Below are 25,245 nucleotides of genomic sequence, written 5' to 3' on the forward strand. Positions count from 1 at the left end.
CTCGATAAAAGCCCTTCATCGAAAACGGGACTCGGCTCTTTGATTGGCTCCGGTGTTGTAAGCAGACGCAGGACAAAGTGCAGACAGAAATCCCCCCCTTCCCCCTTTTTATTTTATGGAGGAGAAGCAGACATTAGTTGCTCGCTCCACAGTAGTGACAGGGGAGCCACTGTTGCCTCCATTTACAAAGTTCCAGACCGCTGGACTTAGGAACGTGGAATTTCGAAAACCAACAGACAAGACAAGGTCACCGTCCAGAAACTGGTTGGGTTACTTTTGGAACCTAATACTGAATTATTTTTTCAGTATTTCAGAAGAGTTTACCCGGCATCCTCAAACTCTTCAACTTTAATACAGTCTTTGTCTACATTTTAAGATAAATAATGTACTTCCCCACACCCCCCTCCCCTTCTGCTTTTGATAGATGGTTCCAGTGTGCGACCGCAGAACCGTTTGCAGCTGGAGTTGGACCTATTTCTGAGCTGATGTCGACAAACCCTAAAGCCCGAAACGACTTGGAAAACCAGGGTTCTCTGACCACACTCCAAAAAACTGGGCCCGGGCCGTTTCCAGGAACTCCACTGCATAGTGTTCTCCTTCCCTTTTCTCCACCTATTGGCTGACAACAAAACACCCGAAATAGGAGTGAAATTAGCCCGCGCACGGTAATAGCGACGGCATTTCGGGGGGCGAACTATTCACCGCTGGGACTTGAACTCGTGCGAAACCCCCAGAGACTCATAAACGCGGTCTCGTGAACTTGGAATAACTTTTTAGACGCAAAAGGCCCATAATTTGGAAACGGGGCCTCCGCGGAGAACCGCTGAGACCTCAGTGCTTCCATTGTAAGACCAGAGGGGGAAAAACAGACACATTCCCGAATCGCTACCTAATTCGGGAATATCGTTTTTGGAGGCTCATTTTAAAGGGATATTTACACACGTTCCATTTGTTTTGCACGGCCCTTTTCCCTGCCGCCGCTATGAACCTCCAGGGCAAGCTGTCGGGCCTCAAGGGCCTGGTCTCGCACTCTCACAGCAAGCGGCGCTTCAAGGGCGACCTGACGCTGGACATGATCAGCCCCCCGCTGGGCGACTTCCGCCACACCATGCACGTGGGCCGCGGCGGCGACGTCTTCGGAGACACCTCCTTCCTCAGCAACCACGGCGGGAAGAAGAAGGACAACGGGAACGCCGGCGGGGACACGGACTCCAACTCCACCACCCCCGACAACAAGATCGGAGCGTTCTTCTCCCGGACGCTCCGTCAGGTGAGGAAGGGCTCCACCTCCGAGAGTCGGCCCGGGTCGGCGGCCAAGGAGCAGCTGTCCCCGCCGCCCCCTCCCGTCTCGCCCATCGTCAAGAACGCCATCTCCCTCCCCCGGCTGGACGTGGACGTGGCCAACGGGAGCCCCACCACCAAGGTGCTCTTCCCCAAGTCTCCCGGCTCTCCGGAGGAGGAGACCAAGTACTCTTACGGTGGGTGTAGGGGCGCAGACATGCGCGCACGCACATACATACACACACACACACACACACACACACACACACACACACGCACACACACACACACGCACGCACACAGACCCTCTACCTCTGGGGGCCCATGGCCAGAGCTTAGCTGTAAAGTGGGACATGTCACCAGCATTCAGCATGTAGAGAGAAAGAGAGACAGATGCACACACACACACACACACACACACACACACACACACACACACACACACACACACACACACACACACACACACACACACACACACACACACACGCCACCTGGGGGGGGGGGGGGGGGTAATTGACCTCCCAACATTTCTTACATTATCTTTTCAAATTCAAGTTTTGCTGTTGTCCTCACTGAGGGTCAAAGTTCACAGACGGTCGTTCCATTGTAATGTGAGCCTGTGAAGTCCTCTGAGACACGCAGCAGTCATTAAGGGCTGTACAAATAAACTTGACACGCACAATTGGTAATGGGGGAGAGACAGCGCACACACACATTCGCGCGCACACACGCACACACACACACGCACACACACACACACACACAATGACGCTGAACTCAAAAGAAGTGAAACACTTATGGACCAAAGGGTCAAGCGAGCCGACCCCCCGCCCCGGTGAAGGAAGACGAACCGAAGGGAGTCAGTAGCCCGTCTGCAGATAATACGCAGTGAAAACAAGCAGTCACATTTACACAGCGATCAGGGGAGATTTCTCCCAGCTGCGGTCCTCGTGGATCACCTTGGCTCACACACAATCAGCAGCACTCACTCTCCGTCCAACACGGTCTGATAACAGAGAGAGAGCCAGACGCGCTTGGCAACGTATACTGTACTGTCTGACGGCCTGTTTGATTATAAATACCCCACTCACAGCTCACACCGGCTAACCTCCCAGAGTGAGTGTGTGTGTGTGTGTGTGTGTGTGTGTGTGTGTGTGTGTGTGTGTGTGTGTGTGCGTGTGTCATTAGAACTCTTTGGTGTGTGTGTGTCGAGAGTTTTTATACAATGCTTCTATCCACTTTAATCATTCTATTATCTCGGGGGGGGGGGGGGGGGGGCAGAAGTAGTGGTAACTTAAAGAGTATAGAGAAGTGGGCTAGTGACCAGAAGGTTGCCGGTTTGATTCTGGGACCAATAGTAAAATTTAAAAAAGAGAATGATCGTTAATCGGGGCGGAGGATGTGATGTGAAACACTCTCTCCTCCCTCAAAAACGACTGTGGTGAAGTGCCCTTGAGCAAGGCACTTAACCCTCAACTATTCCAGTTGAACGGCTCAGTGGCCAAACAGTCGGACACTATTTAGTAATGTAGCTCGCTGGGTTACACTGGCCAGCTGCCAGGTGTGAATCTGTGTGTAACTGTGAGTATGAAGTATAAGCTTTGCTGAAAATAAATAGCATGCTCAGCTAACTTCCCCTGGTTAGATGAATGTATTTTTTTTTTTAAGATAAATGAATTATTGAATGAAAAGTCAGGACATGATTGTATATTCAAGGACATGAATGATAATAATAATAATAATAATAATAATAATAATAATAATAATAATAATAATAATAATAATAATAATAATACACTTTATTTGTATAGCACCTTTTATACAAGAATTGCGCTTCACAGCGGTAAAAAAGACAAAAATTAGATCAAGAGCAATGCATAAAGTGCAGACATAGATTGGGGATAAAAATAAGCATAAATGAGCATAGAATAGACGGCAGCAAAATAGACAAAGTCAAGGTAAGGCATAGAGTCTGTCATTTGAAGAACCGGAAAAGGTCTCGTGATAATCTGTCCTTGAATCCTATACGCACTATAGCCACTAACATGTTGACTAAAAGTAAAAACACACCTCTTCAAACAATATCTGAAAAAAAAAAAAAAAAACGTTTTACTATTATGTACCTTACTACTATGCTACTATACTTATACTACTACCTATCTGTCTATAATCACTCAAACCTGTTACTATTTGATGAACAATGCCACTGTCCCTTAGCTGCCAGAGAGGCCCCCCTCCTGCTGACTTGTTGTTCACAATTTGTAAGTCGCTTTGGATAAAAGTGTTTAGCTAAATGACTAAATGTAAACGTAGACGGTGAGGTCATGATGGCATTCGTGTGTGTGTGTGTGTGTGTGTGTGTGTGTGTGTGTGTGTGTGTGTGTGTGTGTGTGTGTGTGTGTGTGTGAGACATGTGAGTGACTTGGCTGGGTCAAGCAGGCACATACCATGAAGGTGATACACAGTTCACAGATAGAGCAGGAGGACTCAGCAGTTTACTCACTTAGCTCTGGCTGGCTGTGCCTGGTCCTGCAGTGTGTGTGTGTGCGTGTGTGTGGTTGTGAACTTACACTGCCCTCTAGTGGATCGTCACTGTAATGAAATGACTTCCAGATAAATAACTAAAGGAATGAATGAATGAATGAAAACTTTATTTAACAGATTGCAGAATGGGTACAATACAGTACGGCTCAATACATACAATTGTTAAGGGGATGCAGACCTGAGAAAGACGTTTGTCTTGTTTCCATCAGGGTCCCCCATTTTCAATTCATATAGACATTTATGACATACATAACATACATGACATTTATGGCATAGGGACATATAGGTATTTAGTACTGATACATTTGTGACATAGGCGGTATTCAAATATACAGTACTGTTACCCCTAGATCCTGACAGAGTATATACATATGATGGGGAGGGGACTGTACATTAGGAGGGGGTGGGTGGGTGGGAGGGGAATATACATACGGCGGGGAGGGAATATATACATGCGGTGGGGAGGAGACTGTCTATTAGGAGGTGGTGGGGGTTTTGGGCATTTACGGTGGCCAGTTTCGAATTGCAGCCTCCCGTAGGTGCTCTTTAAGGGCGGTTTTGAATGTGGGCAGGGATTCACATTCCTTTACAGCTTTGGGTAGGGCGTTCCACATTGTTGTGGCATAATTGCGAAACGTGTTTAGTCCCTTGTTTGAGCCGAATCTGGGTTTAACATGATTTGTTGAGCTTCCTCTGGTGTAGTGGTTGTGGTATTCACTGACCTTTGGGAAGTATTTTGACATGTACATGGGCACCCCGGTCGTATAGTGTATCTTGTAGACCAGGCCCATTGCAAGTTGCTGTACTCTGTCGTCTACTCTAAGCCATCCTAGGTTGGCAAAGTGGGCAGGGGTGAGGTGGGTTCTGGGGTTCAGGTCAAGTAGTAGTCTGACCAGTTTGTTTTGTGATGTTTGTAATTTTGTTTTAAGCGCCTTTGAGGTGCTTTGGTACCATGAGGTGCACGCATAGTCATAGTACCCTTGAATGAGTGCTCCTGCCAGAGTCCTCAGGGTATTCTTGTTTACCAGAGAGGAGATCCGGTACAAGAATCTAGTTCGTTGGTTGACTTTTTTTATTACATTGGATGCCATTTTGTCACAGGAAAGATTTGCCTCTAGGATGGAACCCAGGTAGGTAATTTCGTCTTTCCTTGTGACAATATTGTCACCCACTGTAACTGAGAAGCCGTCGGTCTTGCTGAGTTTGTTATTTGAACCGAAGAGAATGGACTCTGTTTTGCCCATGTGTAATGATAGTTTGTTATCAGCGAGCCATATGCAGATTTTGCCTAGTTCCGTGCTGAGGGTTTTTTCAACCTGCAATTTGTTCTTGTCAGAGACCAGCAGGGCTGAGTCGTCCGCAAACAGGAACAAGTTGCAGTCACAGGCTGACGACATGTCATTTGCATAAATTAGGAAGAGTAGCGGTCCTAGTATGCTTCCTTGTGGAACACCACAGCTCACTGTGAGGGGGGGGGATAGAGTACCGTTTACCTCTACCATCTGTTCTCTCCCCTCCAGGTAGGATTGCATCCAGCTCACTGATAGGCTATCAAAACCAATTGCTTTTAGCTTGTCCATTAGAATGGAGTGATTGACAGTGTCGAAGGCCTTTTGTAGGTCCAGCATGACCATGCCGCAGTATTTGCCAGCGTCCACCTCTTGTTTGATGTGGTTAGATAGTGTTGGTGGGAACCCGAGCCCCACAGGCAGATGACGGTAACAGTATATAGATCTCAACTGACTATTTTTGGATGTTGTGCCTCAACATTAAACAGTGTATTGTGTGCGAGTTTCCTCTTTGCGATCATAAATAATATTGATATCTCTGCTGTCTCCTTCCATTCTCCTCAGGCCTGGAGTCGGGTTTCGTCACCCTGCCCCGCCTCTCCCGCACCGAGCGTCAGCAGCCCTCCATTTCCCGCTCCCAGAATGTCCACCGCGGCTCACTGACTGATGCCACGGATGCCATCCTGTCCTCCTGCCCCGTCCCCAACTTGACCTCCGACCCCGACGTCGTCACCGCCGCGGCCCCGGTGACGCCGCCGCCTCCGACGACCCGCTCCGACTCCCTGCCCTCCCTCACCTCCCTGGACTTCACCTTCGACCTCGGGCCCTCCCTCATGAGCGAGGTGTTCGGCCTGATCGACAGCCCCTACGGCCACTCGGAGGGGCCCGGCGGCCACGCCTGGGAGGGCGAAGAGGCGGGCTCGGCGTGCGGCCTGACCAACGAGGGCTCGGAGATGGACTCCGCCACCATATCGTACGTGGACTCCCTGCAGCGGGAGGACTGCGGGGGCGGGAAGAGTCCGTGCGGCGGGGAGTGGGGGGAGGAGGAGGAAGGGAGGCCGGCGGAGGGCGTCCCTCTCAAGGGGACGGTCCCCGACGTGGCGATGGTGGGCTCTCCCGGTCGGGAGAGGGTGGGGTTGGAGAGCGACAAGTTCCAGAGCGCCGCCGACGCGCTGGCGCGGCACTACAGCGGGAGCTCTGGCGGGGGGCAGGGCCAGGCGGACGCTGGGGACTCCGAGGCGCCGGTCGTCGACGAGACGAGGAAGAAGACGTCGTACAGCTACGACGAAGAGGAAGAGATCAAGGTCTAGACCGAGGGGGGAACTTAAAAAGGCGTTTTGAGGGCGGAGGAAAGCAAATTTGCTTTATGATTTATGGTTCTTCTTATGCAATTCCATCAAATCTAGTGTCTTAAAAGCGTGTCATGGTCCATGAGGCTGGCGTGTCCTATTGAACAGGTTGACTTTGAACACCGCCGTTTGATGTTGATGGCGTTGAATGTTGAATTCATCACTTTTTAACCGGTTGCATTTACAAACAGTGGTGTAGTCTACGTGATACGCTGGTATATGCCGTATAAACCCACTGAGAAAGCTCAAGGATTCTCTATACCCGCTGAAAAATGCATAACAATATAGTTTTGTGACAGGACTTCATCAAATTCGCCCTGTGCGCTCCTTGTCCTGCAGACATCCAGGGATGTTTGCTTCATATTATCCAGGCTACTTACTTTTCAATTAGCTAAATGCTTCAAGGACAGAACAACATCAGCCAAGCACCCCCAGTCCTTAACCAGCTGTAGGTATGCTAATTAATAATTGTTTACATTTGCAGAACCTGCTACTATAATGTAATTCTTTCAATTAAAGTCACACCTTATCATAAATTCACAAGACATCTTGTTTTTGAAGCACGGTAAATCAAACAGAAGCCTATAGCAGATTCTTATTTGAATAGTAAATATATTTGTAAACTAAATGTGTGGCCCTGCAATTGTAAACAACAACAACAGCCTCAGTAAAATGGTAACATTTCAATGTCCCAGGGTCCCAGTTTCTCCCTGAGCATAATTCATCATAATATATATCACTGGCATCCCGCCAGACCCTTTTTTACAAAAAACAAAACATCTTAGCCCCATTAGTCAACCTTCGCATGCTCATTTTTAAGCTAGTGTGAAGGCAATGGTATCCTATGGAACTAGGCAACCGAAGGAATCCATATGTTTAGCTTGTCTGGAAGGGGGCTAAATAATGCTCCAAAAGCCATGCAGTTTTTTGCATGTAATACAAACGTATTATTTTTGCCTATTCATTCTTTTTTTGTATTTGCCTATTTCTGCATACATTCTTGGAATTGAATAAATTGAGTATGACTGTGAAACGTCGAAACATATGATGATAGTAGCCATTTCAATGTAGTGAGACCATTTATTTGAAACTTGACCTCACTGTATAAAATGACCTACTGTGACCTCTAGGAACATAGCTGAGCCCTCCTAAAGTTGGACACCCCTGGTGTACTGTATATTTTCACATACCATGGAAGTTCGCCACAACTCTGGGATGAACATGTATCCCCTAAAACGACATACAGCACCTTTAAATTATGTTTAAAATAATTTAAATTACACCTAATCCTTCACTCTCATAAAAAAAATCTAGAAACATGGAAATGTATTTAATCTCAAAAGTTTAACTGTTGGACACAAGGTGTCCCCCACTCCACTGTCCATTCTCTGTGTACGGCAGGCTTCAGGTTTCCACATCACACTTGTGTAAGTTGACTATTGGACCAAAATTGGCTTCCAAACTATTTGTGATGTCACAAATCCTGCTCGTAGGCCCACCCCATAAAATTGGATTTTCAAATGACCACTTTTCAGCAGATAAACGTGAAAACGGCCTTCTAGTGTCAAACTCATGCGTCGTTCTGCACAGTGAAGCTCAAACACTCCACCGGAGGACCGAGAAGCAAAACAAATGTCATTGGCTGTTTAAGTCTTGGGTTGTTTATAATAAATGGTTGATAAACAACATGCCTTTCCAAATGCTCTCAGTTATGTGTGGATGCATTCATATAGTGTATATATATATATGGGGCTGGGAGGGCATCTTCACAGTATACCCACTGCAAGAAACTAGACTACACCACTGTTTACAAAGACATATAAATGTCACGGAGGATCGATTGAAAGTTATTCTAAAGGAGCAGACATGTTCACAAGCTGAACACGTGAAGATGAACAGGGGCTGAGAGAAAGATCAAGAACATGTTTTATTCCACGAAAGAAAACCAGCCTATGAGACAAAGAGGATGTGTTGAACGTGAAAGAATGTGAACAGAGAAACAGGGGAGTGTACAGAGAAACAGGGGAGTGTACAGAGACACAAGGGGAGTGGCCAGAGACAATGGGAGTGGACAGAGACACAAGGGGAGTGGTCAGAGACACAAGGGGAGTGTACAGAGACACAAGGGGAGTGGACAGAGACACAAGGGGAGTGGTCAGAGACACAAGGGGAGTGGTCAGAGACACAAGGAGAGTGTCAAAGGAAACACTAAAGGATTACTCTGTGCTCAAGTTAGAAAAACACTCGACGTCTCGACTTCCTCCCGCGTCAGGCAGGAAGGCGGCTTCCTGTGGCCGTTCGCGGCTCACAAAGGAAGTGCAGACAAGCTAAAGGCTCCTCTGTGTGTCGACTCCAGACTTTTAACATCACTACAAAGTCTTGTCAACTTCACTCAGGAATACACTACCAAAGAAAGAGTGAGAGAGAGAGAGACAGAGAGAATGAATGAGATCTGGCATCTCAGTGTGATGTGAAGTATTCATCTATTGTTGTGTTCATGTGAATAAATCTTGAGTACAAACATCTAGACTTAAAGGTGCTGTAAGCAGTAGTTGTTTGTTAAAATAAGTGGTCTACGTTTTTAAAATAATAGCTCTACATTCCGACAGCCGCCACTGAGTGTGTGGGTCTCCCAGTCCCGCCGCTCTGCAGCAGAAAACACACTTTAACCAATCAGGAGAGAGAACTCCACACTGAAAAGAATGGTCTGACAAAAATAAGAAATAAAAACTAGTTTTAAGCAAATGATGTGCTGATCTAACCAAGATGTCTTGAAATAAGTAAAAATATCTAGGGTTCTCTCTCCTGACTAGATAAAGTGGGGACGGGATACCAGAAAGACAATCTTCACTGCAGAGCAGAGGGACTAGTAAACCCATGTTACTGACCAAACACTCTATATCAGTGATGGCTGTCGGAATTTGGAGCTATCTAACACTTATTTAAACAAAATAAATACCACTTACAGCACCTTTTAACGGTAAACAAATGGACTGAGGGAATTTTAATATGACATTGAAATAATAATACACATCATTGTCAACTAAAGCCTGAACCATGGTTGTTCGTTTGAATTTATTTTATGCTGCAGTCTTTCTGCAAGGGAAGCCCCTGCGACTGCGTGCACCTGTAACCCAAATGATGACGTCTGACACTCATGTCTGTTTTTTATATTATCACCAAGTATCACCATGTATATTTCCTTTTATACAACTGTAAGTGAGGACAGCAATTGTCCTCCGTAAAATATGTTCTCATGAGCACCTGCAGTAAAGCTACATAGTGCAATGTACACACACATACGCTGCAGTCAGTACCAATGATATTATACCATGACATTTACAATAAAGATGTTTTAAGTAGCTTGGATATGCTTTTATTTACAAAGTGAACACGGCAGGTCATTTTCTTGTGCGCCATTTGGGGTCCCGGATTCACTTAAATGGGAAAGGAGGGAGAGAATGGAGAGGGCATCACCGTGACGTCACATGGAGACTAATGTGCAGCTAATATTACTGCATACTGGCTTATCAACGCCGTGTCAGCCGAGATGTAAAAACACTGTGCGCGCTATGAACAACACACAACGCAGTGTTTTTACGCATGAAGAATTCACAAACGTGTCCGACCTAAACGACACCGCTGGCATCCTCTCTCACTGAGCTACAAAGGGTACGTGCTTCACCACCTCTGAGGGCGGAGGAAGTGGCGGAGGGCAGTTTGGGACTTTGCGTCCCGGCTTCATCTTGACGGAAGGCTTCTTGAGGCCCGGGGGAGGGAGTGTGGCTGTGGCTTGTGGCTGGCCGTCGGGTTCCCCCGCGGGGGGCACGCTGGGGTGCGCCGGGGCCTGGGGGTTGGATGGCGGTTGTGACTTGGTCTTGGGTTCTCCCGCCTGGGCTATGGCGGGCGGCACCGGGGCCCGGGGCTTTGGAGGCACAGGGGCTCTGGCTTTAGAGAACTGGACCACCACCTGCTCGGTGGGATGAGTGGGCATGTTGGGTTGGACGAAGGACCTCCTCGCTGTGGGGAGAACCAGAGGGAAGAACCAGAGGGCAGAATTTCAGGAACATCCCAGGAGAACTTATTGGGACGATCATAGAGATCAACTTAATTGGACAGCATTTATATAGCGCTTTTATCCAAAGCACATTGTAACTTATGCCTCACATTCACACACCGACGGCGGAGACGACCATGCAAGGTGCCAACCTGCTCATTGGGAGCAGTTAGGGGTTAAGTGTTCTCGCTCAAGGACACTTCGACACGCTGCTCGGGAGGAGCCGGAGACCTGGACTGGAACCTTCCGATTACCAGACGACCCGCTCTAACCTCCCGCCACTGTGTCGGCCCTTTTATTAATTATCATTTTACACAAAGTAATTTTACTTTACACACAGACATAGGCACACAAATACACACGGACATAGACACAAACACACACCCAGCCACTCCGTAGAATACATGCACCGTTGGCTATGTAGTGATATGCAAATGTGCAGAGAGGTCAGACCACAGGAAGAGATAATATGAGACCAAGAGAGACTCCCATTTAGTTGCACAATGTACCACAATGTTATAGATAATAAACTACCTCTGGGGGCTGTGGTGGCAACTATTGGTGAAACCAGTGTGCACTACATGAATAGTAATGATCAAGTAACAACAGAACAGTTACAGCATGAAGACAAGACTGAAGTGTAGTAGAAAACATGCAGGAAGATGGAACTTAAGGATTCAGATAGGCATCAGTGTTCTTGTATTTCAGTATTAGTATAGATTGTGGCAGCAGTTAGTATTGCACATCGTTGCGGGCAAGACCACCCGCATTTCATTGTATATCCGTATGCCGTGACAAATAAAACTCTTGACTTGACTTGACTTGACTATGTTCTGCGTGTGGACAGATATTTTGGTAATCGGTGAAAGACTTCCTGTTTCCTGCGCATTTCCTGTGTAGGCGGAACTTTCTCAGTGCTTGTAGTACTCGAGTCCTGGACTCGGACTTGAGTCAAAGTCCTGGACTGATTTTCAGGACTCGTGACTCGACTTGGACTTGAGCAGCACTGATGACTCAGACTTGGACTCGAGCGTTGACTGCATTTGGACTCGGACGGTGCAGACGAGGACTCAGACTTGTTAATTGATAAATACAGTTATTTAAAAAAAATATATATATATATATATATTTAATAGGCCCTAATCATTTGGCATAAGATATTGATGGCTAGTGCATTTGTTTGGCTATTGTGTCACAAAGTAAATAAACTCCCTTTGAAATGGTGACCGCTGTGTCATTTATGTTTAATGTAGACCTTTTTTTATTTGTATGTCAGCTCTTTGACTGCCCGAGTGGAGTGGACTCAACCTTGATGACTCGGACTCATTGCATTTATATAGCAGCTTTTATCCAAAGCGCTTTACAATTTTGTTCCTCACATTTTACCCATTCATTCACACACCGATGGCGGAGGCAACCACCCAAGGTGCTAACCTGCACATCGGGAGCAATTAGGGGTTAAGTGTCTTGCTCAAGGACACATCGACACGCTGCCCGGGAGGAGCGGGAATCGAACCGGGAACCTTCCGACTACCAGATGACCGCTGTCCTGAGCCACTGTTGCCCCACAATGACCTCAGATTCTTCTGGGCTGCCTAGGTCAGAAAACATGTGACTCAACATGGTTCTCAATGTGGGGTCCGTGCACCCCCAGGGGGCCTTGAGGGGGTTACAGGGGGTCTCCAGAAAAATGGGGTATTCTTTAATTACACTATTATTATTTCATTGACTAGTAGTTATCCCAATGAGATGCATACGAATGACTCTTCTGATTATAGGTTATCCGCCCACCTACTATGGACCAGTGGTTCTCAAAGTGGGGTCCGGGGACCCTCAGGGTCCTTGAGAGGGCTCCAGGGGGTCCCCAGTAAAATGAGTCATTAATTACACTAATATTTTATTCAGTGGAGGTTTGGTCCAATGAGAGAATATTGTAGAAGAATGACTGATCATAGGTTCCACTCTCTGTACTGTTATCTCCTCACCTGCATACATTAATATAGACTATGAAATTATAGACTAAATCACGTTGACGTTTTCTGTCCATTCTTTGACAAATTGTTTTCTTATTTGTTGTAATCTCGGCACCACCGAAAATGATGGTCTGGCCCTCAATGTGTCTCTGAGGCTTAAATAAATAAATAATGAATTTGCATTTAAAGCTAGAGACACAGAAACAGTCCGTCGACAACAGGACTGAATCAGAGAGACATTCTAGAATGCATAATAATTTTTTTGTATACACTTTTTCTCCTCTTTTTCTATTTTTCTCCCATCCCAATTTTGCTGTGCCAATTCTCCCCTCCCCTGTCTTGAACGTTGCTCGCATATGCCCCCCACTGGCCGGTTGTAGGGAGGATAGAAGCCTTGCATCACGTGTCCCCTCCGATACACGAGGAGGCAGCCTGTCACATCTTTTCACCTGCCAGCGCGGACTCTCATTGGCGAGGTGTAACGTGTGGGAGGCTCACACTACCCCCGCCATTTCCTGTCCGACCTGTAGGAGTTGCTGTCCACAACGTCCAGATTACCACCCATCGACTTCCACCCACTAACTCTGCCAATTGAGTTAGTATGACGGCCGGCCCAAGCCGGAGGCAACGCCGACAGCCGGATTCGAACCCGGTGTCTCTTGCGTTGGTGACGAGCACAATGTCCGCTGCGCCACCCAGCCGCCCTTAGAATGCATAATCTGAGTCGTATTTTCAGCAATACAAGACATGTTTTGGGGACGTCACAGACCTATATTAACTTGTTGAAAAGGAGTATAATATGTGACCTTTAAGGTTCAGGGGGCCCGCTTCAAGATCAAATATGGGACCCTTATCTCACTTATCTCTGTGATGTGTCTTTTCAAGCGCTTCTATCGCACACCAGCACACCCACATGTGCACAAATGTCTTTGTTTGGTCAGCCCAGGGTGCTTTTGCCTCGTCAGTCCGGGGGCCTGCTAGGGGGTGGGGCCTGTTTCAGTTGAAACGTGTGAAACACATGGAACCGCTGATTTCCTGCTTGTTAAAACAGTGGCACTGTGTTTTTTTTTCATCTCCTTCTTCTTCTTCCTCCAAACAGCCCTGTGCTGTGAAGCAACACGTCAGGGCTACCAGAGGAACATATATGCTGTTTTAGCCTCGTGTTTAGTCGACCTGCTCGCCCCACTAGGAAAATATGTTTATTTTTTCATAAAAGGTGCTTATTCACAAATTTAAATAGTGACTGTGTCGACTGATGCCAGTTTTATTTTTAAACGTTGAAGTTTTTCTGTCCATTCTTTGACAAATTGTTTTCTTATTTGTTGTAATCTCGGCACCACCGAAAATGATGGTCTGGCCCTCAATGAGGCTTAAATAATGAATGAATGAATGAATGAATGAATGAATGAATGAATGAATGAATGAATGAATGAATGAATGAATGAATGAATAGGGGAGGAAAAACACAGAACAGTATGCAGCTCAACCTACGTTTGTAGGGTGGCGTGATCTTCATCAAGGCTTTGGGGGATTCGGGCCCTGACTCCGAGATGGGTTCCAGCGGGCCCGGCTCTGAGCTCTGTCTCTGGGCGGGCATCCTGGCTAGAACCGGGTTCAGAGCTGTCATCCTCCTGCGCAACGGGGTTGGAGTCGCGTTAGTAGCGCTAGGGGCAGCAGCAGCAGGGTTGGAAGCACTGGCGGGGCCGGGGACCGGGGGTGGGGGTGACGGATTCTGGGCTGCTGGGTGGGGTTGGGTGGAGTCAGGAGCAGGATCTTCCCATGTGGTGGCTCCATTGCGGCTCACAGAGCCAGACTTCACCAGGAAGTAGCCTTCACTGTCCTGGGACGCTGTGCTGAAGGAAAACAGAAACACATAATAATGAGTTAAGAGCCTTTAAAGGTGCACTAGGTCGCTCTGTAAAAGTGAGAGAAGGGAGTAATTTCTAAAGTCCAAAGCAGACGGAAGGCGAGTGACACCGCCTGGCAATGCGATCAGCTGTCGCTCAACAACAATTGACAAACAACAAAGAATTTGTTTTTGGGGTCAATAGACATTCGTTAATGTAAGCTATATTAAGCAGCACATATAAATTAATAACTAACTTAGTTCATTAATCATTTACATAAATAGCACGGTAATAATACGTGGGTTATTGATCAATGAATGTATTGATAAATTAATTTATATTACAAATGATACACCAGTAGAAGTCATGTTATTTCCTCATTGTCCTTGCTGTGTTGCCTGTCTGCCTAAAAGAAAATAGGATTGAGGCGATATTTAGCCAGGCGACATAACTTGCTGCACGATTGTCGCTCGAACATCTCCTGCTGTGTGGGTTCTCTCATTCATAACAATGGAAGCGATAACATTCTATGGGGGACCCCGATGTAAACAAGATGAAAGTCTTTTTCTGGTCTGCATCCTCTTAGCAGTTGTTTTGTATTGAGCCATACTGTATTGTACCCATTCTGCAATCTGTTAATAAAGTTTTATTTTTATTTTTTAAACTTTGGCCATTTCCCTGGCTCTTTTATACGTTTATCGCATTTATACTTGGTCAAGTTCGACCGACAGAAGCAGGCTGAAAGGGTTCAGATGGGGGGGAAGACACTCTGGGAAAGGCACGGCTGCAGTCCGGGATTCGAACTCGCTCAGCCCCAGATCCGCGCGAGCGCGGTTGTCCACGGCGCTGAAATAGCACTCGCGGTACGTGGTGAGCTACTGGAGCTCCCCTGTTAATAAAGTTTTCAATCAATATCCGTCGCCTGGCAAAAATCACCTGTCGTGTGCATTGGACTTAAGGTATATTATTTTTGCAACTGAATAAACAAACTATCTTTTGGAGGAAAATTGGATCCCTGGTACTACACTATTCGAAGCTAGAAAGCTATACCTGAAAAGTTACTATTCCACTGCTGTTGTTTACAAAGGCGCCGGTCGCAATTCTGTCAAACATATTCTAGGCTTACATTTGGTTAAGCCGTGCCTACAATTTTTTTGTTTTTAATTTACAATAACATAAGATACAATAATTATATAAATAATAAATAATTGAAAACCCCCTCCTCCGAAACTGCATAGTGCACCTTTAAAGATATACGATTTTCCGACCATATGGAATGATACTTTACGTATTTTAGAGGTCGAGTGGCGTCGTACTTGTGCCATCGGGCTGACAATGGAGACCGTATGTAGACTCACTCAACCACTTTACTCTTGTGCATATTTCACGTAATTGTATATAGTTGAGTATACACAGTCCTCATTCCAAATGATCGGGGGGAAATCTTACACATTGCATCTCTAAAGAAATGGTCAAACCCTGGGAACTTGGCTCATTTCTCTTTTCTTCTGGGAACCTACCAGGAATAAGACGATGAGTTTGGGTCACACAACCCGTCAGTGGTGGAAGAAGTACACAGTTCCTTTACATAAGCAAAAATGGAAATACCCAGATAAATGATACTCTGGTAAATGTAAAGGTCCTCCATTCAAATTCTACTTAAGTAAAAGTAGAGAAGTATTTGCTATTGAATGTACTTAAGTATCTAAAGTAAAAGTATGCAATCTACATTTTTCATCGTTTGTGTATTCCAGTGCTTGGGAGCATTCAATTCTCGATCCATTGACCTCTAAAGGTTATGTTAAAGTGGTGTGTGGTCTAGTTATGCTGCACTGATTAAAGGTTATGTTAAAGTGGTATGTGGTCCAGTTACACTGCTCTGAATGAAAGTTATGTTAAAGTGGTATGTGGTCCAGGTTGTCAGGCTTCAAATGTGAAAGTATATAATCTTCATACATCTTTGCCATATTTTCTATGCAAAATCTTTTTGTTCAAAGTTCCCTAAAATGAAAATACTTAAGTTAATACTTAAAATTGTACTTAAGTACAGTACTTGAGTAAAAATACTAAGTTACTTTATACCATTGCAACCCATAGATTTAGAAAGCAGGCATTCCTGTGATACTGTTATTTTTTCCTGAACTAATAAAGTTTCTCAACCAACAGCATAAAGTGTAATATCAATTTCGCTACGGGTTCTGAGCGCAAGCGCAACGTACAACTGCCCCTCATTTGACCCCGGCGTACCTGTTGGTCTTGGAGAGAGCGCTGTGATAGGAGGAGGAGGAGCCTGTGGAAGTGGTGGAGGCTGATCTGACCAGTTTCTCTTTCTCCGAGACCAGAGGCTGAGTGGGAGGAGCCGACAGGGCTGAGTCTGGGCTCTCGGGAAGCTCAGGCAGCTCGAACGCCACCTCTGGTGTCAAGAGTCAAGAGTCAAGAGACAAACCCAAAAAATTTATAAAAAAAGAGCAGGGGAAAAAAACTACAATATTAATGGATGACATTTGGAATTACATATAGCAGCTTTTATCCAAAGTGCTTCACAATGACCATACAAAGCTGGTTTCAAACCTTTATTTAAACTCGAAAGGCAACTGAGGTTTCCCTCGTTTACAGTTACATGTACGTCGAGTGTACATACAGAAATAAGCAAAGAAAAGCATAGAAAATCAGATGGGGCAAAGGCGGGGCAAAGTGCAAGGGTAACAAATAAATTAAAACACGTGCAACTTGAGGGCGGCTGGGTGGCGCAGTGGGCAAGGCGCTCGCCACCAACGCAGGATATACTGGTATCGAGCCCAGCTCTCTGCGTTGCTTCCGGCTTGGCCGGCCATCGTACTAACACAATTGGCAGTGTTAGAGGGTGGGAAAGCCGGTGGGTGGGTCCTGGTCGTTGTAAACAGCGACTCCTACAGTTCGGTCGGGGCGCCTGCTCAGCGAGGAAAGGATCTAAGGGGGGTAGTGTGATCCTTCCACATGTTACACCCTCTCAGTGAGAGTCCGCGCTGCCAGGTGAAAAGAAGCGGTTGATTGGCTACACATGTGTCGGAGGAAGCATGTGATAGCCTCCACTCTCCCAGACCGACTGTAGGGGGTAGGTGCGCAGCGACCAGGAAGGGGATTGGGAATTGGCATAACGACTAACATTGGGTTGGGAGAAAAACTGAGGAAAAAGGAGGGGGGGAAAAGATATATATAAAAAAAATAAAAACATGTACAACTTGATTGACAAGGTTTTAAACTCAGCAGAGGGGCGAATCTCAAGCTTTAAGGACTGTTTCATGAGCTAGCGGCATCATAGTGAAATGCAGATTTATCCTGTTCCGAGCAAACTCAGGGGACCTTAAGGACTGTAAAATAATGTGAATCCCTACCCACCTTCAAAACAGCTCTCAAAGTCCACCTACAGGAGGCTGCAATTCGAAACTGGCCCCCGTAAATGTCAGAACCCCCCCTCCCACCCACCCACCCCCTCCTAATGTACATTTTCCTCCCCCTCGTATGTATATATTTTCTGTTAGGATCTCTGTTTAACAGTACTGTATATTTACATATCTTGTATGTCACAAATGTAACAGTACTGTATATATCTGTATGTCATGATATATATCTGTATATCTGTATGTTGCGTATGTCACAAATGTCATTATGAATTGAAAATGGGGGACCCTGATGTAAGTGCATAGGCCATGCCACCCATTAACCCCATGTAATCGCTCACATTACATTTTACATTTACATTTCGCTCACCTTGTTTGTAGAGCTAAACCTATATTTTATATTATAGCTATGGATCTAATAATACCGTCGATTGTCAGTGGGTTTCTTCCGGTCAACATGCAAAAAACAGATTATTTTTTCATCTATACATTTCCGTTTTATACCGTGGTGAATATGAGTATAGTTGTAGAGTGATCCTGTGTAATCCCAGGGAACTTCGTCAAACAGCCCTTTAGTGAAATCCACTAAACACGTTGCCATTTCTCACCTGATTATTGAATCATCCTGAAATCAATGCTAGATTATCGGTATTATGTTTCATCATGCATGCACGAAAGGGGACGGGGGAAAACCGGCCCTAACCCTCCGATCGCGGGAAATAAATCAAATCGGATCAACGCAAGATTGATAATATATAGTCCTTACCTTGTCTATGATGTACTGCAAAAAGAATAATCCAATTATCTGATCGCCATTCCAAATACTGGTCGTGGTAGTGTGTCCCACGTTTACCACCAAAGAAAATGAACGGGCGGGCGGGGACCCTTGTCGATGCATCTGTTGTAACCGCTTGTTTTGCCGGAGTGTTTAGAACCCACCCCCACGCCGCAGCTCGGCCGAGAAAACAAAACACATCGTTTCAAATGGAGTGCAATAGCGTCTGCAAGGCGTTAGGCGGCGGTATCGGACGGTAGCGGTCTCAGACAGAGTGCCACTGAGTCCTAAAGCATAGCAGGATGAATTATTAATGGAAATAGCGAATAAAAGAAATAATGATCCAATAACGAGTTTACTCGTTGTTGGCAGAATTCGATTGGCGAGCTATAACGAGTTAACTCGTTTTTGGCGCAGAAGCGGTTAACAATTGTGTGTATTGAGCTGTACTGTATTGTACCCATTCTGCAATCTGTTAATACAGTTTTCAATCAATCAATCAATCAATCAATCAAACCAGCCAGTCACTAGAACAGGTTCCATAGGTTTCAAAATGCCATTTCAACTAACTTATCAATAAGGGCCTTAAAATGAACAAATACCAGTGTTTGTTGTGCCTCTCCATCAGAGAGGGCCAGCCAACCTCTCATGAAGGACACAGTGATGAGTGTCATATCTATCTACCATTAGTGATGAATCTGAGGGTAGAATGATATACAGTGTGATGTACCTTCTGGGAAGAGGCTGCTGCAGTGCTGGATGAGAGGCTCGACCACCGTCATCACCTGGACCGACGAGGCTGCTGCCATGTCCAACATCCCCTCCCTGGAGGGAGGGAGAGAGAGAGAGAGAGAGAGAGAGAGAGAGAGAGAGAGAGAGAGAGAGAGAGAGAGAGAGAGAGAGAGAGAGAGAGAGAGAGAGAGAGAGAGAGAGAGAGAGAGAGAGAGAGAGAGAGAGAGAGAGAGAGAGAGAGAGAGAGAGAGAGAGAGAGAGAGAGAGAGAGAGAGAGAGAGAGAGAGAGAGAGAGAGAGAGAGGAGAGGGAGAGGGAGAGGGAGAGGAGAGGGAGAGGGAGAGGGAGAGAGAGAGAGAGAGAGAGAGAGAGAGAGAGAGAGAGAGAGAGAGAGATGAGAGGGCAGGGGGCACAGAAGAAGCAGGAAGAATAAGGCATAAAAAGAGCATTAGAAAGAGGGACGGTTGTTATAGTTGCTGTGGTTACTGTGGTCTTTCAGTAAACCCTAGTACCTGAAATAGGTTGTTAATAGTCATGACCAGTGATGTGGAATCATTTGACCAGATATTATTCATGGAGGCACACAACAGAGTCTTAGATTAAGGATAGAGTTCAGTGACAGAATGACATGTTGCAACATGGAGAGACCTAGATTTCAGTAATGGCCCTAGATCTCTAAAGAATGACGAGCTAACAAAGTATTCATACAGGAGAGTAGACCAAACAAGTGGAGCATTGACGCACCTAAAATGAATTATAAATATTATGAGATAGCTGTGTGTGTGCAAATGTGTGTACAAGTTGAAGGCTATGTGTGTAGAGAGAGAGAGAGAGAGAGACAGAGTGAGAGGTGGGGGATAGTGTGTGTACTGTAGATAGATATGTCTGGGAGTGAAGGCCATGTGTATGTGACTGTGCATGTGTGTGCGTGTGTGTGTGTGTGATAGTAAGAGAGACAGAGAGGAAGAGATAGTGTGTTTGTGTGTGTACTGTATGTGTGTGTGTGTTAGAGAGAGATAAAGACAGAAGTGTGTTGGTAAATTTCCCTGTCAACCAGTGCTGCAGTGGTAAAAAAAAAGAAAAAGGAAAACAGTAAACTATGAACAGTTGTGATTGGAGGATCAAGAAAAGCAAGGAGAGCTTGAGGTCAATATATAAAAAAAATATTTTTTCAGAATACTATTATTTTCTTTCCCTTAAAATACCCCATTTCCTTTCATATTTCACAATATAGAGCAGATCGAGCAGCTCGTTGGTACCCACCCTTCAGTGACTTAAGTATAGTATAGTAGAGTACAGTACAGTATAATATAGTATAGTATAATACAGTACAGTTTAGTATAGTACAGTATAGTACAGTATAGAATAGTATATTATATTATAGTACAGTATAGTACATTATAGTATATTATATTATAGTACAGTATAGTACAATATAGTACAGTATAGTATATTATAGTACAGTATAGTAAAGTACAGTTTATTATATTATAGTACAGTATAGTATAGTATATTATAGTACAGTATAGTACAGTATATTATATTATAGTACAGTATAGTACAGTATAGTATATTATAGTACAGTATATTATAGTACAGTATAGTATATTACAGTATATTATAGTACAGTATAGTATATTATAGTACAGTATAGTACAGTACATTATAGTATAGTACAGTACAGTATAGTATATTATAGTACAGTATAGTATAGTGCAGTACAGTATAGTATAGTACAGTATATTATATTATAGTACAGTATAGTATTATATTATAGTACAGTATAGTATAGTGCAGTACAGTATAGTACAGTATATTATATTATAGTACAGTATAGTATATTATAGTATAATATATTATAGTACAGTACAGTATAGTACAGTACAGTATAGTATATTATATTATAGTACAGCACAGTATAGTAATAGTATAGTATAGTATATTATAGTACAGTACAGTATAGTATAGTATAGTATAGTATAGTATAGTATAGTATAGTATAGTATAGTACAGTCCGATTGGGAGATAAATAAATAAAGCACAGACCCTTCAGCGAGTGGCCAGAGCAGGTTGGGCCCCAGGACGATGGCGATGTTACTGGCAGACATCCTGTTCACCGCCTGCTGTTCAGACAGAAGAGACAAGAACTGGACCAGGTACCTGAGGAGGAGGAGGAGGAGGAGGAGGAGGAGGAGGAGGAGCAGGAGGAGGAGGAGGAGGAGGAGGAGGAGGAGAGAGCATAACAGAGAGAGAGAGAAACCACAAGAGAAAAGGACAGATGGATTGAAAGATGAGTGGAGAATGGGTCTGCATCAAATTGGAAATGGAAATTCGGGCATCATAGCAGCACGGGGGAGGGTAGGTACAGGTATGGGCACGGTAATAGTAGAAAGACATAAATATAGGCAATACAATTAGATCTGAATTAAGGCTGTCAAAGTTAACGCGGTATTAACGCGTTATCGCCCGATTCTATTAACGCCACTATTTTTTTTAACTCACGATTAACTTCACTCAGGTGTATTATTGATGCTCTCGTTGATACTATGTTTGTTTCTGAAGTGTGTGTGTGTGTGTGAGATATATATAGAGAGAGAGGGGGGTGAGAGAGATGAGGAAGGGGCAAGAGAGAAAGAGAGCTGGGAGAGTGTGTGTGAGAGAGAGAGGGGGGGGGGGGGGGGGGTGATTACTCAGCCCTTGTGTGGGTGAATGTAACAAGTTCCTAACGTTTTCTTTCCCCTATTATTTCATGCACACTTTATTCATTGTTTTAAATGATTATTTTCTTTTAAGTTATTTTGTGCATCACTTTTTAATCTGATGCAAATTTGCAATGCATGAGGGTCATCCTTTTGTGTCAAATGGCTGCATAAAGCAAGCATGTTGATAAGAGTATTAAAACTTGGAACTTGAAAAATATCTGTTTAAAGGTAGATACAAAAATAAAAATAAAATGTGATTAATTTGCGATTAATCGCGAGTTAACTATGGACAATCATGCGATTAATCGCGATTAAATATTTTAATCGATTGACAGCACTAATCTGAATATAAAAATATATTAAGCAAAGGTGCAGATGAGGGTCTGTATGCTCTATCGGTTATATTATATGTTACAAAAGATATAGACAATAAAGAATTTGAATCTGAATATATACTATGAGTAAGAAGAGTAAACAGTATACACAAGGTGCAGTATAGACATAGTACCCTAACTGGCATGATATACGTCATACGTTATAGTCCATGCAGGTTCTGGTGATTCGGTGGTTTGTAGGTGAGTCATGACCTGGCAGACAGTGTCATGTGAAACACACAGCTGTGTTTTTCAGTACAGTATATTATATTATATTACCGTATGTTATTTTATAATACAGTACATTACATTACAGTACAGCACAGTATAGTATAAGTATAGTATAGTATAGTATAGTACAGTATAGTATAGTATAGTATAGTATAGTATAGTATAGTATAGTATAGTATAGTATAGTATAGTATAGTATAGTATATTATAGTATAGTATAGTATCTGAATATCTACTAAGAGAAAAAGTCAACAGTATACATAAGGTACCCTAACTGGCATGATATGCGTCATACGTTATACTGCACCTCAAAGTCAAAAGTCAAAGATTTGTATTGCCATGTATGGACGAATCCACATTGGAATACGGGTACATGAGCAAACACTGTGTAAACAGTACAGGAAAAATATGTAAAAACACAGACAGTATAAAAAGGACAAATGCTAAAATTGATATCGAACATCCCCTAAAAGTGCATATCATAGTTAAAACAGCGCTTCCACAAACCTGACTAATAAAACTAATAAAAACACAGAAACGAAATAGGATAAAATACAAAACTAGCCTTTGGAGTCATTCAGGCTCCGCACAGCACTGGGGAAAAAGCTCTTTGTAAACCGAGAGGTAGAGCATGTGATAGAGCTTGTATATACGGTTACCCATAGGAGATATTCAGATTCAATACTATACTATAGTGTATTGTAATATACTATACTGTACTAGACTGTACTGTACTATACTATAGTGTATTATAATATACTGTACTGTACTGTACCACTATACTGGCAGACCATGTCATGGGAAACACACACCTGAGATTATTGTAGTTCTCTTGCGGAAGCTTCTTCAGCAGCTCCCTGAATTGCACCAGTTTATCTGCCATTTCTTTTTCCCTGAGTAGAAATATGTGAAATGTAAGAAACCAGCGTGAAACAGAACAAAAATAAATTAAATAAAAAGGGATATTGACTGTAGAGCTTGATACCCACCCTGCCGCTTTGAACCAGTCATTGCAGAGGTCAAAGGTCATAAGGGGTTCGGGGAGTTCTCTCAGGTAACTTTTCAAAGCTCCTGCCAGAACAGGATGGGAGACAGAAACAGATCACGACAAGTCCAGGGATACGGACTAGGAACGCACCGATACCACTGCGATACCATCCCTCTCTCCTTCCTCTCACTCCTTCCATCCGTCTCACCTGCCACAGCGTGAGGGTCGTGGCTGAACTCGTCGTGGTCGACCGTCCCGCCGTCCAGGCCTGACTTCAGCCTCTTCACCACGGAGGCCGCCGCAGTCAGCCGGAACAGACCCTGAGACGAGCGAGCGAGAGAGAGAGAGAGAGAGAGAGAGAGAGAGAGAGAGAGAGAGAGAGAGAGGGAGAGAGGGACGAGTGAGGAGAGAGAGAAGAGAGGAGAGAGAGAGAAGAGAGGAGATAGGAGAGAGAGAAGAGAGAAAAGAGGAGAGAGAGCACATTAAACGATTCAGGTACCACTGAAAGGTGAATGTTTGTTAGTACAGACTAGGAGTAACTAGGAGTGCGACCATTAGGTGGAGTGACAGACAGAGACACAGATAGACAGACAGACAGATGCGGACATACACAAGCATTACATTAGCATTATACAATGGCATGCAAATTTCTTGATTCTGATTGGCTGAAACAGTCAAGTTAGACGTTGTTATTTCGTATAACACACCACGTGACCCCAGATCCCTCCCACAACCTAATTACCTTTTTTTTTTTTTTTTTTTTTTATGAGACTGAATGAATCTGCCATAGATAGACAAATGGAAGTATGAATATATTTTGAACGAATGCTCCAAAAAAGATACAGTCAACTGGAATATGTTAGTTCGTTACACATATGTTGGATTATGTAATTGGTTTGTCATAACCCATTGTGAAACAAAAGAAAAATCGCAACAAAAAAAATGGCCGTCACACGAAGCGATTTCACTGGATGTCCCGGACACAATGGAAGTATGGATATATTTGTAACGAATAATTAAAAATATATACAGTCAACTGGAATATGTTAGTTGTTTACACATATGTTGGATTATGTAATTGGTTTGTCATGAAGCACCTTGAGATATCGTTTGAATTTAAAGTGTGCTACATGAATGAAATGTATTATTATTATTATTATTATTATTATTATTATATATTATGCGATTCATAATGAAGAGATATACTTTTCATACAGTTCATTATTCGTACCTCTTCCGCCATGCCCGTCCTCAGCAGCATGTGGACGCACTCCTGAATGGGCACAGCGATGTCCATGCCGCTCTCAGACAGGTGAGAGAGCAGCGGCTGTCCGTACACCTTCCTCTGGGACACACAGGGGGACTCTGAGAACACACACACACACACACATACACACACACACACACACAGAGAGAGAACACACACAGAGAACACACACACACACACACACACGCGCGTACACACACGCGCACACACACACGTTAAATACTTCATGTGAATTCATTGCAGTAAAGGGTCAATATGTTTTTGAGGACATCTTATGGGTAAAGAAAACATGGTCTCTGCCACATTCTCTGGCTCCCCGTTACAGCTCAGAGATGGAACTAAATCTTGCCGGCTGCATGGCCCTCCTTTCTGACAGGCCCACAGACCTCAAGCCACTACCTGGAGGTCTATGGACATTACCACTGCTGCCAAATACCCAGGACCATTAGATGTC

At 44.3% G+C, this 25,245-nt stretch overlaps 2 protein-coding genes across 4 annotated transcripts in view; one reads left to right on the forward strand and one right to left on the reverse strand.

Moving 5' to 3' along the window:
- cdc42ep1a (CDC42 effector protein (Rho GTPase binding) 1a) overlaps positions 1-6,439 on the forward strand; it is a 15,329-nt gene extending 8,890 nt beyond the window's left edge. For 2 of the 3 annotated variants that reach the window (XM_084323546.1, XM_084323547.1), the window contains exons 3-4: positions 425-1,478; positions 5,682-6,439. In XM_084323546.1, coding sequence (XP_084179672.1) covers positions 983-1,478; positions 5,682-6,427 — 1,242 coding nt within the window. In that variant the 5' untranslated portion in view covers positions 425-982 and the 3' untranslated portion in view covers positions 6,428-6,439. Of the gene's footprint in view, positions 1-186; positions 247-424; positions 1,479-5,681 lie in introns of those variants that run through there. The other variant, XM_084323548.1, reaches the window with a different exon arrangement.
- Positions 6,440-10,106: 3,667 nt separating this feature from the next.
- The window catches only part of sh3bp1 (SH3-domain binding protein 1), a 64,579-nt gene continuing 49,440 nt past the window's right edge, over positions 10,107-25,245 (reverse strand). Inside the window, exons 10-18 of the mRNA XM_084323545.1 lie at positions 24,756-24,889; positions 23,733-23,844; positions 23,526-23,607; positions 23,349-23,429; positions 21,276-21,389; positions 19,229-19,323; positions 16,591-16,756; positions 13,988-14,349; positions 10,107-10,486 (exon numbers count right to left, since the gene is read on the reverse strand). Coding sequence (XP_084179671.1) covers positions 10,122-10,486; positions 13,988-14,349; positions 16,591-16,756; positions 19,229-19,323; positions 21,276-21,389; positions 23,349-23,429; positions 23,526-23,607; positions 23,733-23,844; positions 24,756-24,889 — 1,511 coding nt within the window. The 3' untranslated portion in view covers positions 10,107-10,121. The remainder of the gene's footprint in view (positions 10,487-13,987; positions 14,350-16,590; positions 16,757-19,228; positions 19,324-21,275; positions 21,390-23,348; positions 23,430-23,525; positions 23,608-23,732; positions 23,845-24,755; positions 24,890-25,245) is intronic.

This window comes from Notolepis coatsorum (genome assembly GCF_963971535.1).
Source record: "Notolepis coatsorum genome assembly, chromosome: 10".
Taxonomy (NCBI): Eukaryota; Metazoa; Chordata; class Actinopteri; order Aulopiformes; family Paralepididae; genus Notolepis; species Notolepis coatsorum.